The sequence below is a fragment of the Scyliorhinus torazame genome, chromosome 18 (genome assembly GCF_047496885.1).
Source record: "Scyliorhinus torazame isolate Kashiwa2021f chromosome 18, sScyTor2.1, whole genome shotgun sequence".
Taxonomy (NCBI): Eukaryota; Metazoa; Chordata; class Chondrichthyes; order Carcharhiniformes; family Scyliorhinidae; genus Scyliorhinus; species Scyliorhinus torazame.
Window position 1 is genome coordinate 43187067 of NC_092724.1, and position 16176 is coordinate 43203242.

General features: G+C 44.4%; 1 protein-coding gene across 1 annotated transcript; it reads right to left on the bottom strand.

Annotated features, from left to right (window-relative positions):
- Nucleotides 1-12466: 12466 nt before the first annotated feature.
- LOC140394803 (small integral membrane protein 7-A-like) lies at nt 12467-12694 on the bottom strand. The gene has a single exon (XM_072481991.1). It carries the CDS (start codon nt 12692-12694, stop codon nt 12467-12469), a length of 228 nt encoding a protein of 75 aa, XP_072338092.1.
- Between the last annotated feature and the right edge of the window lie 3482 nt (nt 12695-16176).

Consider the following 16176-nt stretch of genomic DNA (forward strand, 5'->3'; position numbering starts at 1 on the left):
CCTGGCACGTTTGCGCATGCGCAGTGGCGTTCTCAGCCGGTTCCAGTCTCCGTGTGAACTGCGCATGTGTGTGGGCCACTTGCAGATTCGCGCGCGCGGGATTGCCGGTGGAGGAGCGTCTTCGAGAAGCCTGAGCCACCATTTTGACTGCTCCAACCTCGTGGTGAAGACCTTGGTCCCGGTAAGTAAACTGTTGATATTGTGCTTCAGTGATTTCATGAGCAGAACATAGTTGTGTAGCCATTTCAAAATCAAGATTTTTGTGTTTAAGGAGAGATTTTCTGAGTCCCTCATCAGAAATGCCACTGACAATCTGGTCTCTGATGAGGGAGTCACGGAGGGTCTCATAATTACAGGATTGGGCCAGCAGCTTTAAGTCAGTAAGAAAGCTGCTGAATGATTCTCCTGGTCTTTGTATACGCCTGGTGAGCTTGAAGCGTTCAAATGTTTCATTCACCTCTGATTTGCAGTGGGTATCGAAATTTTTTATAATTGTGTCCCACTTATTCTTGTCCTGCCCTTCGGCATAGGTAAATGAGTTATATGGCCGGTTTCCCTGCCGCAGCTAAGAGGTATGCAATTTTTTTTTATCTGGCGCTGCGGTCATATCCTTAATTTCCAGAAACAAATTAAATTGTTGCAGGAAAATCTTCCCAATTATACTGGAGATTACCAGAGGTTCTGAGGTGGTCTGGAAGTGATTCCATCTTACCGGTTTGTGCTCGATAGATCCGAGTGTAGCGATGCCTTCCTTGGCTGAATATCTTATCCGAGTTTTTTTTCTTTTTATTATTTTCTCTTGTCTGTCGAACCTAAGCTAGCTAGTTTCTATTTTCGTTGTTAAGGCCAACACACTCCGTGGTACCATGTAGCGTTACCTGCGTGATCGATAACACGTGTTACTCAATCCTTGGCTGATGGTGAGGTCCTCTGAATCTTGTTGAAGAAGACTCGAACTTGTCCAGTAACAACAAAGATTTATTGAGTAACTATAACTATTAATGCGTGAGTTCTTTATCTTAACATGGGAACTAGGAATTGGATAACAAGATTTAACAATTGTAACTAAATGTAACTCCACTAACTACCTATGTGATTCTGATGTTTCCCTGTTCATAGCACACCCGAGAGACAGAGACCCCATGTGGCTGCCCTTTATACCCCTGTTGGTCCAGCCCTCTGGTGATCATGTGGTGCTGCTATCTTCCCATTAACCACTTGTGTGCATGCACCTACCGAGATCACCACACAAAGATGTGCACGTTAGGTGGATTGGCCGTGCTAAATTGCCCCTTAGTGATCAAAGATGTGTAGGTTAGCTGGGGTAACGGGGATAAAATGGGGGGATGGGCCTAGGTAGGGTGCTCTTTCAGAGGGTCGATGCACACTCGATGGGTCGAATGGCTTCCTTCTGCGCTGTAGGGTCTACGATTAAAGAAAATAAATTCCGAGAAATGCACACTCAGGTTTCAAGCCTTGGGGGATATGGAAAACATGAAATTAGTCATTTTTAGTGATTCTTCAAATGCTAATCCTCCTGATGGATATTCAGCGTTTAGTATTGTGAGAAAGGATAGCAAATGTCCATTGCCCTGAAAAGTGAAGAGAATAGAAAGGACAATAAGAAGTAATTTAGTTGCAGAAATACTGGCTCGAGTAGAAGCAATTGGTATGGGATTCAGGGCATTCTGAGAAACGTTTGCACATTGAATGACCATAAGACAGAATCACAGAATAATACAGCACAGACGCATGGAAAAAACCTGACCTGCCTACCTAATCCCATTTGCCAGCACTTGGCCCATAGCCTTGAATGTTATGATGTGCCAACTGTTCATCCAGGTACTTTTTAAAGGATGCGAAGCAACTCGCTTGTACCACCCTCCCAGACCGTCACTACCCTTTGGGTAAAAAGGTTTTTCCTCAAACCCTCCCCTAAACCTCCTGCCCCTGAACTTGTGTCCCTTCGTAACTGACATTTCAACTAAGGGGAACAGCTGCTCCCTATCCATCCTGTCTGTGCCCCACATAATCTTGCATACCTCAATCCAGTCACCCGTATATCTTCTCTGCTCCAATGGAAATAACCCATGTCTATCCAACCTCTCTTCATAACTTAAATGTTCCATCCCAGGCAAAACCCTGGTGAATCACCTGTGCAACCTCTCAGTACAATCACAATGTTCCTATAATGTGGCGACCAGACTTGCACACAGTACTCCAGCTATGGCCTCACCAATGCTCTGTACAACTCCAACATTACCTCCCACTTTTGTAATCTATGTCTCGATTTATAACCTGCCCTTCTGCCTTCAATGATCGATGGACATACATGCCAAGGTCCCTTTGTTCCTCAGAATTTCCCAGTGTCATGCCATTCATTGAATACTTCCTTGTCACCTTACTCCTTCCAAAGTGTATCACCTCACACTTTTCAGGGTTGAATTCCATCTGCCACATTTCTGTTAATTTGACCATCCAGCCTATATCGTCCTGTAACCCAAGACACTCAACCTCACTGTTAACCACCCAGCCAATCTTTTTGTCATCTGCAAACTTATGATCCCCCCCCCCCCCCCCCCACATAGTCATCTATGTAATTTACATAAATGACAAACAATAGGAGACCCGACACAGATCCCTGCGGTACACCACTGGACACTGGCTTCCAGTCACTAAAGCAGCTGCCTGTCTTCACCCTCTGTCTCCTACAATTAAGCCAGTTTTGAATCCACTTTATTAAGTTGTCTTGTATCCCATGTGCATTTTCCTTCTTTCTAAGTCTCCCATGTGGGACCTTGTCAAAGGCTTTGCTGAAATCTGTGTAAACTATATTAAGTGCACTACCCCCTTCTACACACCTGGTCACATGCTCAAAAAATTCAATCAAATTTGTTAGGTATGACCTCCCTCTGACAAAGCCATGGTGACTATATCTGATCAAACCTTGCCTCTCCAAGTGGAGATAGATTCTCTCTTTCAAAATTTCCCCCCGGTAGTTTCCCTACCACTGACGTGAGACTCAATGGTCTGTAGTTCCCTGGCTTATCTCTACAACCTTTCTTAAATAGTGGGACCATATTAACTGTTCTCCAGTCTTCTGGCACCTCCCCAGAGGTCAGAGAGGGATTAAAGATTTGGGTCAGAGCCCCTGCAATCTCCTCCCATGCTTCCCACAGCATCCTGGGACACAATCTATCTGGAACTGGAGATTAAGCCTGCAAACACCTCCAATACCTTGATACTCCTTATGACAATTTGCTCAAGAACCTCAGTCTCTCTCCCCGAGTTCTATATCTAAGTCCTCATTCTCTTGGGTGAAGACAGATATGAAGTATGCGTTCAACAAGACCACGTGGATAATCATTCTCTATGGGATGATGCACATTCAACAAAGAATACGACGCAGAAAAAGTTAAGGATTGACCTTGAATAAAATAAATATTTGAGAAAAGGAATCTCTAAGATAAATTGTTGGAGGTCCTAGTGGAGGGAGGTCTTGTATTATGATGGGTTACACAAAATGTGGGAAATAATTTTTTTCCTATGTTCCGAAGAAGAGTCCAAAGAAGTTGTGTTTCCAGTTCTGAAAAAGAGTGAGATTGGACTCTAAACATTAATTCTGTTTTTCTCTCTCGCTCCGCAGATGCTGCCAGACCTGCTGAGTTTTCCCAACATTTTCAGCTTTTTTTTCTTTGATTTGTTTGAAATTATTTGTGTTGTAAACTTGTCATTTAAAGAAAAAATGGCAAATCGATTAATGGTATATTAATTACATTAAATTGTTGAGATACACAGGTGAAGGGCATTGTGTTTTTTTTTCCTGATTCGTTTATGGGATGTAGGCATCGCTGGCCAGTATTTATTACCCATCCCTAAGGGCATTTAAGAGTCAACCACCTTGCTGTGGGTCTGGAGTCACATGTAGGCTGGACCAGGTAAGGACGACAGATTTCCTTCCCTAAAGGACAGTAGTGAACCGTGAACCAGATGGGTTTTTACTACAATCAATAATGGTTTCATGGTCATCATGGGCAGCACGGTAGCATAGTGGTTAGCACAGTTGCTTCACAGCTCCAGGGTGCCAGGTTTGATTCCCGGCTTGGGACACTGTTTGTGCGGAGTCTGCATGTTCTCCCCGTGTCTGCGTGGATTTCCTCTGTGTGCTCCGGTTTCCGCCCACTGTTCAAGATGTGCAGGTTAGATGGACTGGCTATGTTAAATTACCCTTAGTGTCCAAAAAAGGTTAGGTGGGTTAGGGTGGAGGTGTGTGCTCTTTCCAAGGGCCGGTGCAGACGCGATGGGCCAAATGGCCTCCTCCTGTAATTCTGTAAGTTTATGATCATTAGACTTTTAATTCCAGATTTTTTATTGAATTAATTCACCATCTGCCCTGGCGGGATTTGAACACGGGTCCCCAGAGTATTATCCTGGGTTTCTGTATTACTAGTCCAGCAACAAAACCACTACACCACTGCCTCCCCGAGGCCGATGTAGAAGTAGGTAGATCACATAAATAGGGGACAGCTGGGGCACTGGGCATAGGAAGGAGGATTAGGAGACTGAACAAAGTCAATTAATTCTCTCAGTAAAGAAAAGCCCTGTGCCTTGATTTTGACTTCACCCACTGGTTTGGGTTCTATTAACAGGGTTACAGGTGAAAGGTACTTGGTGCGAGTTAGGACCTGGGCAGAGAGTTGGCAGGGAGAAGAATGCGGCTAGCCAGCTTGGAAACAAGATTTGTGGCAGGGTCTGAAGATAACTGCTTCGCTTTTCAAATATTTAGTCACAGGAAATCTGTATTAGGTGTTAGATAAGTTCAGTAAGAAGTCTTATAACACCAGGTTAAAGTCCAACAGGTTTGTTTCAAACACTAGCTTTCGGAGCACTGCTCATTCCTCAGGTGAATGGTCACCACACTTCACTGCTTCCAGAACCTTCTGAACCTTCAGAACAATTCACCTGAGGAAGGAGCAGTGCTCCGAAAGCTAGTGTTTGAAACAAACCTGTTGGATTTTAACCTGGTGTTGTAAGACTTCTTACTGTGCTCACCCCAGTCCAACGCCGGCATCTCCACATCTTAGATAAGTTCATCTAGTATTAGGTGTTAGATAAGCAATCTGGTACTTTAAAGACATTGGAGGGGTTGGGAGAGCAGGTGATGAGGTAGAGCTGGATGATGTCAGCGTACCTGAAGGACTAAAAGAGTGCTTTACATAATCATCCTATGTTTGTAACATTGAACTGCACGAATGCTGAGATGCTTATTTAAACATATAAGCAATTCGGGTGTTGAGAAAACCTCAGCTATCATTTAAGTTTGAAAATTTGTATTTAGCACCACCTACAGGTGTAACGGATATAGAATAGAATTTCATTACTTAAACCAATGCTTTTCAGGACGGCATAGTGGCGCAGTGGTTTACATGCTGCCTTACGTCGTCATGGACCCAGGTTCGATCCCGGCCTCGGGTCACTGTCCGTGTTGAGTTTGCACATTCTCCCTGTGTCTGCCTGGATCTCACCCCACAACCTAAAGATGTGCAGGGTAGGTGGATTGGCCATACTAAACTGCCCCTTAATTGGAAAAAAAGAATTGGGTATTCTAAATTTGTAAGAAAAAAATATATTTTTAAAAAATCAGTGTCTTGCAAACTTTTTTTCCCGGGACCCACTTTTAACAACTGGCTGACCTTCACGACCCACGCCGGCCGACCTTCGCGACACACCATTATTTCTTACCTTTAATGCAGCAGGTGAGTCTGCTTGGTCCTCACGATCTCACTTGCTTTGTGAGCGAAAACAGCGCCGGAGGAGAGAGCCGGGAGATTTAAAAAGCGCTGGAGGAGAGAGCCGGGACAGCGAAAACAGCGCCGTAGGAGAGAGCTGGGAGATTTAAAAAGCGCAGGGGGAGAGAGCCGGGACAGTGCTGGGAGAGGTGAGTGCACAAAAGGTATGGCAGGAGTGCCTTTAGTCACGGAGTGCTGATTGGAACAGAGTGCATCTGAGTTTAGGTGAGTGACTGAGTGCCGATTGGAACAGAGTGCATCTGAGTTTAGGTGAGTGACTGAGTGCCGATTGGAACAGAGTGCATCTGAGTTTAGGTGAGTGACTGAGGTCGGGTGAGTGGCGAGAGAGGGCTGTGTTCGGGTTTATCCTTGAGGTTCTATAAAGAAAATGTTTTTAAAATATATTTAAATTAATTAACTAGTTGAATATGGCTGGACAGGTGATGTGCTGTTGCTGTATGATGATGGAACTGGTGGATCCCATTGAGACCGTCAGTGACCACATCTGCAGCAAGTGTTGGCTGCTCGAGGAACTTCGGCTCAGAATTGATGAGCTGGAGACCGAGCTGCACACGCTGCGGCACATCGGGGAGGGGGAACATTACCTGGACGCTCTGTTTCAGGAGGCAGTCACACCCGGTAGAATAAGTACTGTTAATTCGGACAGTAGTCAGGGACAGAGTGGTGTGACTGCAAGGGAGGCAGGTAGGGGGATCCTGAGTTTAGGATTTGAGGAGCCTCAGCCCTTGACCTTGTCCAACAGGTATGAGGTACTTGCTCCCTGTGTGGATGAGGAAGAGGGCTGTAGGGAGGATGCGTTGACTGACCACTGTACCGTGGTACAGGAAGCCATTCAAGAGGGGGGAGCAAAAAGACAAGTGGTAGTTGTAGGGGATTCTATAATTAGGGGGATTGATGGCATCCTTTGTAAGCCCGATCGAGAGTCGCGCACGGTATGTTGCCTGCCCGGTGCCAGGGTGAGGGACATCTCTGATCGGCTTGAAAGGATTTTGGAGAGGGAGGGGGAGGATCCAGTTGTTGTGGTCCACGTTGGGACTAACAACATAGGTAAGGCGAGGAAAGAGGACCTGTTTGGGGATTATCAAACACTAGGGACTAAATTAAAGAACAGGTCCTCCAGGGTTATAATTTCTGGATTACTACCCGAGCCACGTGCCAATTGGCATAGGGTTGAGAAAATTAGAGAAGTTAAGACGTGGCTAAAGGAGTGGTGCGGGAAAGAGGGATTCCATTTCATGGGGCATTGGCATCAGTACTGGGGCAGGAGGGACCTGTACCGTTGGGACGGTCTTCACCTGAACCATTCTGGGACCAGTGTTCTAGCGAATAGGATAAATAGGTTGGTCACAAGGACTTTAAACTAGCAAGTTGGGGGGAAGGGAAGTGTAAAGCTATGGACAGTATAATGGTCAATGGAGATCAAGGCAGCAGGTTACGTGACAGGTTATTATGTAGAGATATGGGTTCAAAGACTAGGAAAATTAGGAGAAAGGGTAAGAGGAAAAATAAATTGCGAAAAGTTACTGATCAAGGTGTTAGGATTCATAATAAAGACATAAAAAACAGCATAAGTGTACTTTATCTGAATGCTCGTAGTATACGAAATAAGGTAAATGAGTTGATGGCGCAAATCATCGTGAATGACTATGATTTAGTGGCCATTACTGAAACATGGTTAAAAGATGGTCACGACTGGGAGTTAAATATCCAAGGGTATCAGACTATACGAAAGGATAGAATGGACGGTAAGGGCGGTGGTGTAGCTTTGTTGTTTAAGGATGGCATCCGGGCAATAGTAAGGGATGATATTGGTGCTATGGAGGACAAGGTTGAATCAAATTGGGTGGAAATCAGGAATAGTAAGGCGAAAAGGTCACTGATAGGAGTAGTCTATAGGCCACCAAATAGTAACAGGATGGTAGGGCAGGCAATAAGCAAAGAAATAACAGATGCATGTAGAAAGAGAACAAGCGGTCCTAGATCTGGTCCTGTGTAATGAGGCAGGATTGATTAATGATCTCATAGTTCGGGATCCTCTTGGAAGGAGCGACCACAATATGGTGGAATTTAAAATACAGTTGGAGGATGACAAGGTAAAATCAAACACTAGTGTTTTGTGCTTAAACAAAGGTGATTACAATGGGATGAGAGAAAAACTAGCTAAGGTAGACTGGGAGCAAAGACTTCATGGTGAAGCAGTTGAGGAACAATGGAGAACCTTCCGAGCGATCTTTCATAGTGTTCAGAAAAGGTTCATACCGACAAAAAAGAAAGACGGTAGAAAGGGGGAAAACACCCCTGAGTGTCCTGACTGCTCATTGGTGGTGTCCTATTCTGTGTGTTCATTAGCTGCATGTTTGCATATCATGACAAGTATGATGTAATATCACGTGTATAAGTAACAGAGATCTGGAGAGCAGAAAAGTCCAAGCTTGTGCAGAGTTCCTGAGATGTACATAGAACTGTAAATAAATAATAATGGTTTTAACCAACTATAGTCTTGAGTAGGTTACTTAAGAAAAATTTACAAACCCCAAAGAACCCCATTTAGACCCTAAACACACAACAAAACATATTGGTTGTGGACAGCAAATTTAAAAAACCCACAAAACTCCAAGAATATAATATAATTGATAAGCCTACAGAACTCCCAGAAAAGATTGATAAGCCTACAGATCCTTGAAAGGGCAAAAGGAACAGTTTGAAGACTACCAAAAACGCCAGAGCATTGTAGGTGCAGCAGATGCAAGTTGAGGTACAGACCCGAAATCCGGACAGCTGTGAGCACAGGTCAGCATCAACAAGCAACGCCAGTGAAATAAGCAACAAGTCCAGAGCTTGGTGCAAGCTTGGAATCTACAATGCCACTCACAGAAGCTTTCTGAAGGGTTGAAGGCTCGCAACAAGCTCAGCATTGGGACACTGGAGAAAGAAACTTTCCAGGTATTGAATCACTCCTGGTTTGCTGAAAAAAGAACAAAAGGATCAGAGATTAGTCCTTTATGCAGTGGAGCCATTGGGCGCTATTCAGTGGCCGCGTTGCGCTTGGGCGGGAGCACGATAAGGCCATTAAATAGCAGGGGAGGCCAAAAACGAGAACCATGCCGGGCGCCAATCCGTTCGCGATCGAACTGCCCACTCTCGTGGGCAAAATTGGGATCCCGCCGTAGGAGCTATTGGGCATGATTCCGTGGCTGCACTGCACTTGAGTGAGAGCATGATGAGGTGGTTAAATAGCGGGATGTTGTGTTCTGTGACCTTGCTGTTGCAATGATGCACACACAACTGCTGGTGATTTAACTAGAATGATGATTTATTGATCAATATGTGAAAGGTTAACTTACAGAATACTGTACAGACTAGGTTACTATGTGAGTTCTGTGAACTCTCCTGGAACTACCCAATGTGCGACTGTCCTGTTGTACACCTTACTACCAACCTGCGAGTGTTCCACGTCACATGTCCGACACCACTAGCTGGTTGGAGGTCGCCTTGCTAACTATGCACAATACTATTCACAGGCATATCACCACACGGGCAAGGTCAAAAACAAGAACCATGCCGGGCGCCAATCTGTGCGCGATCCAACTGGCCCGCTCCCATAGGCGAAATTGGGATCCGGCCGTAGCATAACGAGAAACCAGTAATCACCACTTGAGCCCAACCCCAATACAATTTACGGGAGCTATCCAACATCCAACAGCCTCCTGTGATCTAATCACCTCCTCAGCAAGTGGTCACACTGGCGCCGATTAGTACTCCTTTTAAAAAACATGAAACTGGCGGAGGGGCTGCTCTGGGGACTCGAGGTAAGTAACCATCTTCGGTACACATGACAATAAACAAATCCATCCATCCTTCCCCCCTCTGTCCTTCCCTTAGGAAATCAGAAGCACAAAGGGTCTTAGGAGACCTAGTTTAAGATTCTCTTAAGGCTAGGTTTTAGTAGGCAGTTTTAGTAGGCAGTTAGGAAGCAATGCAATGTTAGCAATCCTATCAAGAGGACTAGAATATAAGAGCAGGGATGTACTTCTGAGATCCCTTGAATGAAGATCTTGCCATATGAGGAGCGGTTGAGGACACCGGGTCTGTACTCGTTGGAGTTTAGAGGAATGAGGGGGATCTTATTGAAACTTACAGGATACTGCAAGGCCTTGATAGAGGATGTGGAGAGGATGTTTCCACCAGTAGGAAAAACTGGAACCCGAGGCCACAGCCTCTGACTGAAGGGACGATCCTTTGAAACTATTCAGGCAGAGGGTGGTAACTCTGTGGAACTCTTTGCCGCAGAAGACAGCGATAGATAGGTTCTTGATTAATAAGAAAATCAGGGGTTGTGGGGAGGAGGCAGGAGAATGGGGATATGAGAAACATATTAGCCATAATTAAATGGTGGAGCAGACTCGATGGGCCGAATGGCCTAATTCTGCTCCTAGGTCCTATGTTCTTATGAGTCGGAGGGCAGCTGGTTCGAGCTCTGGCTGAGCCATCTGGCTCTGTCACCCTGGCAGCTCCCCAATGTCTACAGCATAGTGTTGATGCACTCAGCGATGCTCCTCAGTGACTGGGACACGATCTGCAGCGCTCCGGCAATGCCCAACTGCAACTGGGACAAGCTCCGCAGTGTCTCGGCTATTCCCATCTGGGATATGCCCCGCAGTGCGTTGCCAAGCCCACCTGAGGCTGGGACATGTCCTGCAGCACCTTATCAAGGTCCACCTAGTACTGGTTCACATGCCCCAGTGAATCGGGCATTCTGCCGAGGCCCTCAGCCATGGCCATCACCAACTGAGCCATGCCTTGGACATCTCCACTCGTGCTGCCAACATTGTGCACCAGGCTCTCCACTGTGACCACCACCATAACAGTGTTGGCCTCAGTGCCACGCATTGTCGGCACTATCCCCTGCGCCCTTAAACTCTGGGACTCCTCTAATCAGCTGTGGACTTGCTGGAGGGTTGCTGACACCCCCTCAGAGTATCACGGTCGCACCCTATCGTCTGCATCAGCTCCAGGTAAATCTTCCAGAGGCTCAGAATCTGACTGGGACCCAGTTGGGTCCTGGGCTCCAGCACACCTCCAACTGCTGTCTTACCTGGCGTTCCTGCCTCCACCTGATATACATCAGCAACTGTGTGGTGTTCGCCAGAATGTGCCCCAGAAACCTAACCACTACCGTTGCCAACCAAGGTGCGTGTCTCTGCGCTGATGGAGGCTGGGGATGATAACAGTGCAGCATCAATGGTGGCATTCTCGCAGCTCTCCTTTGAGGTACTCTCTTGGGAGGCGGGGGCACCTCGGATTGGCTGGAGTCCTGTGGGAGAATGGACCTGTGTCAGTGGAAGGGATGGGTCATTCTGTACGGCATTAACAACTCATGTTTGATAGTCCATCTGGGTGGGGCCCAGTGGATCCTCACCTCTGGGCTGTGCGCCGATCGCAACATTGGTGACCGCTCTGTCCTCGGCCACCCCCATCACCTCCAGGGTCTGTACCTCGAAGGTGGTGAGGATTCTGATGTCTGCCAGCCCGCCACCAGACTGGGCCCTCTCCCGATAGTTGTGGGACAACTTTTCCTGCGGGGTCACGGGGAGGGCATCGTTAAACTCATGCATGGTTCACCTTGGGGTTGTGCAGGGGGGTGGGAAAGGAGCTTGGGGTGGAGAAGGTGGTTTGTGTGGACGGGGGAGGTGCAGAAGGTTTGGTGGGGATAGTGTGGGCCAAGGCACAACTTGGCACTGGATGGGATGTTGCCAGGCGCATTCCCATGGGGGGGGGGGGGGGCGGGGTGCGGTCCAATGCCAACACACCCATGCGGCCTCGTGTAGGTCATTGATCTTCTTGCATTAGAATGTCATTGGGAAATTGAATCTACAAGTTCTGAGCAGTAAGGTCAAACGTTGAGAAGATCAACCAGAGTCAGAAAAAATCCTGATCGATTCGTAGATTTGGACTAATTGTACATACAATACTTGCTGTTCTTATGTTAAAAAAATATATATGTTAAACCAGTTTTAAAAATTTAAAGAAAAATAATTAATACTGTTACACTCGCAGGCTAATGATATCACATGTAAATATACTGATGCTGATGTAATAATTTATTCCTTCAAATGAAACGGGATTTGGTGAATCATGGTTGTGTTGTAATTCACCAACTGACCACTAGGAGTCTCATTAGTATATAAGTGAATGTTAGAGTCAGGTGACCTCAGAGTGACTGGAGAGCAAGGAAGAGAGGTTGTTTGTGCATGTTAACACTGTTATTCATCTGTTATTTTGTATATAGTTGACCCACAGTTAATTTTTAAAAATAAATTTAGAATACCCAATTCATTTTTTCCAATTAAGGGGCAATTTAGCATGGCCAATCCACCTACCCTGCACATCTTTGGGTTGTGGGGGTGAAACCCACGCAAACACGGGGAGAATGTTGTGCAAACTCCACACGGACAGTGACGCAGAGCTTGGATTGAACCTGGGACCTCGGCGCCGTGAGGCAGCAGTGCTAACCACTGCACCACCCACAGTTAATGTTAATAAATTGTTTATAGCTTTAGCTACAAGTGTTCTTGTAATATAAATCAGGTCACCCGACAAGAACATTACTAGGGGGACTGGTCCAAGTTGTATTATTTTTACAGCACTGATAGGTTTCAAGATCCAAACAGCACAATCATACAGAACATGATGAAGACATTCCACAGGGAAATGAAGATCCGGAAGTAGCGTAGACTCAGCAGGAGCCCTTTGATGGTATCACCTGTCGTCAGTTCATGGTCATCTGCTCCAAAACCTTGCAGTTCTCTTCTCTTTAGTTTGAAGTTCATTACAGATCCTGCATTCATCAACAAGGTGCCAAACAGCAGGAAATCTCCAATCATCTTCCTGCAGCTCACTGTCTAGTGCAACCTCAGCCGAAAGGGATAGACAGCCACTCCCTGACTATTTTTCTAATGCCATTCGGCCGTTGTTACTTCAATGCATTTGAAATTTGTGTCTGGTCCAGAAATATTCTCAAGAACAATGTCTCAGACCCTAGAATATATGGAAGAAGTAATATGCCATATGGCCAACATGCTTGTTCACATCTCCATGGGAGAAGAGCGTGACTGTGGAGTAAGAGCAGTTCTGAATGTTCTACAGGATACATATTTGACATTAAATGAGAAATGTAAATTTGCAAAACCTAGCATTTTTTTTTAGAGCACATTGTGTAAGCCTCAGGAATAACAGCTGACCCACAGAAAATAAAAATGATCAGAGATTTTCCACAACCCAGGAACGTTACAGAGCTAGAGATTCCTAGGAATGGTCAACCAAATAAGCAAGTTCCCATCAAATTTGGCAGAAGCCAATGTGCCGTTGAGACCAGGTCAACAGTGGTGCCAGAATGTGGACCGGAAAAATGCTTTTGAGAAGATCAAAATCCTACTAATTTATCCTGAAATGTTAATGCACTTATGATCCAGAACTGCTGACTAAAGTAGCAGCAGATACATCTTCTACAGATCTAGGTGAAGTTTTATACCAAGTGCAAAGGGGTGGTAAATGTAGATCAGTTTAGAGGGCAGCATGGTGGCGCAGTGGGTTAGCCCTGTTGCCTCATGGCGCTGAGGTCCCAGGTTCTGGGTCATGGTCCGTGTGGAGTTTGCACATTCTCCCCGTGTTTGCATTGGTTTTGCCCCCACAACACAAAGATGTGCAGGCTAGGTGGATTGGCCACACTAAATTGCCCTTTAATTGGAAAAAAATGAATTGGGTATTCTAAATTTTACAAACAAAAATGTAGATCAGTTTATTACAGCTCAAGATCACTCAAACACAAAAAAATTGAGTAGGAAGAATTGGCAGCAACATGGGCAAACCTTTGACCGCCAGAAATTAGAGTAACACGGCGAGGTGGATGGATGGTGAGGTAACATCCAACGAATCTGGTATCAAGGCCAAGTGAGTAAAAACTCAGTTTAAACGTTCTTTTTTTTTTGGTTTCGTTTTGTTGGTTCGCTATACCATTTTTCTTTAGTTCTAATTGGCTGCTCGAGGACCCATGCTGAGCCTGAATTAAGGGGGCAATTGAGCTCTCACGTGACGGCCAGAGTTAGTTGGGAATCCGAGACGCACAGACTGTTGAGTGTTAACGGTCGCGGAATTTGCCGTGACATTGTCAAGCCAGGACCACCACCCTACAGGAGCGGACAAAAGGTAAAACCCTCTGAGCACAGTCGCCTAGTCACACCGGATACACGGGTGATAGAGACGACATGGTTAACACATCATGGGAAAGAAAAGAGAGGCACAAGGCCGCTTTTCTGGGGTCCCCGAGGTTCCATGAGTCTGGCGTTTGGATAAGAGCAAAATACTCTTTATTTTGTACAAAAAAAAAACAATGATCAAAGATGAGTGGGATCCCGCGCAGCCCCTGGGAACCAGAGAAAATGGTGAGATACACAGAAGTGAGATAAGACAAATAAAGCAGGAGTCATCTTAGTTCACCAGTCCTGGAAATGGACATTTTAAATCAACTAAAAGTTTAGACATGTCCAAAGGACAGGAAAGGAAAAAATCAAATAAAGTAAAGCCCAAAAGATCAGAAAGGGGCTGAAACGCTCAATCAGCTTTTCGTTCAGAAATAACTGAGGATGAGAAATCCCCTTCCAAAACGAGAAAAGAAAATGGGGAGTAAAGTCAATACAAGATTACGGTTAGAAACTTAACAATGGATTCTTGTCTAAAATAACTTCAGATCATTTCAAGCAGTCCAGATAAACTCAGCAGTAATTCAATTCATTTGAAGCAAAAAAATAAACATCCAGTAATATCTCTTTCAAACACTGGTTAAATAGAGAACATTGATAATTGAATTCAGTTTAAAGAACAAGAAAGAAATTTGAGTAACATTAAAGGAAAGAATAAATAATGTTTGAGGTCACGTAACAGACAAAAATGGCATCATGCCACGTTCTCCACCTCTTTCGATTCTGTACAAAAATTTAACCATTTCAGCAAGCAGGTCATCTGCACAAAGAAATATACTTCTCTAAGAATAGCTAATGCCTATAAAATTAATCAGTGGAAATTGACTTAAATGGAATAACACAGATAAAGTTTTATGACGAAGGAGAATGGAAGATTTTGTTCAGTATTTTAATTAAGCGATTGTGAAATTGCTGTCTCTTTACTCTGATATTTGCGACCTGTGAGAATGTGTGTGTATTTGGTCTGTGAATGTTAATATCTCTCTGCTAAGATTTATCTTCTGAGAAAGTAACCTTGGGCTTATAATCTGGAATTTTAGAATAGGCTCCAGAAGGATTTTTATCTACTTTATTTTAGTGTGTCGTCTTGTTAACAAATTTTTCTTTTCAAAGGCTATCATTGACATTTCCAGGGTAATTTTGATACACGGGGAATTTTAATCAGGCTACAAAATCACGTATGTAAGAATAAGAAAATATTAGTTTTATGGTGTTCATTAGAAGTTAGGATAGTTTAAATACATATGACAGTTGAAATACATATGACATATGACTAAGCCAGTGTTTCATTAGTTCAGGGTTAAAACTTCCCTGACACAAATACTTTGTAATCATCAGTAGGGTAAAACTAACCTGTCTCACGACGCAGATGTTTTAATTCTGAGATTGCAGAATTAAGTGTAAAGGACAGATGGGTAAATAAAATATGTCCATGATCATGTTTCTTGTTTAAACAAAAGAAGGGTGGTGACAAAATGACGTCTGGTAGAGAACCACGATACAGTGCAAAATTGGTTCAGTTATATATTCAATAACGTATTGTGTTTGATATTTTAAAATAAATGTTTCAAATTAGCTTGGAAATTAAAACTTCAGACAATGTGGAAGCTGGTTTTTAAAAGGAAAAACACACAACTCTGATTGAAAGCAAATCTATATTCCAAATAACACATAGTTCTAAGACACTTGATAACAGGAACTTGGCAGCAATCCAACTTTTACTCCACCCCGTTTTCAAACCAGCAGAGAATTGACCAGTGCTGGGTTTGCCTGTCCACACTCTGAGCTCTGGCTTTGTAATTCTGATAGAGTAATAAAAAGACAAATAAAAGACAAAACAGCTGAAGATGTATTTTTAATTGCAACTTACAAATCTTAAGTTTTGAATTGTCAGATACATTCAGATTAGTTAACCCACTCTGTCCCATGCAGAATGGATCTTTGGTGTTAGAACATAGAACATACAGTGCCGAACTTTACAAGTAACTACAAGTGCCACGATATTTGCAGTAGCTTCAGGAATTTGAGACAGTTGAGTTATTGTAAACTGGCTAATTAACCATGCAAATGCACGTCAAGGTCGGGTTCAAACGCAACAGAGAGGTTCT

Excerpts from the sequence above, each read along its gene's own strand:
- LOC140394803 (XM_072481991.1), bottom strand. The coding sequence starts at position 12,694 with ATGATTGGAGATTTCCTGCTGTTTGGCACCTTGTTGATGAATGCAGGA.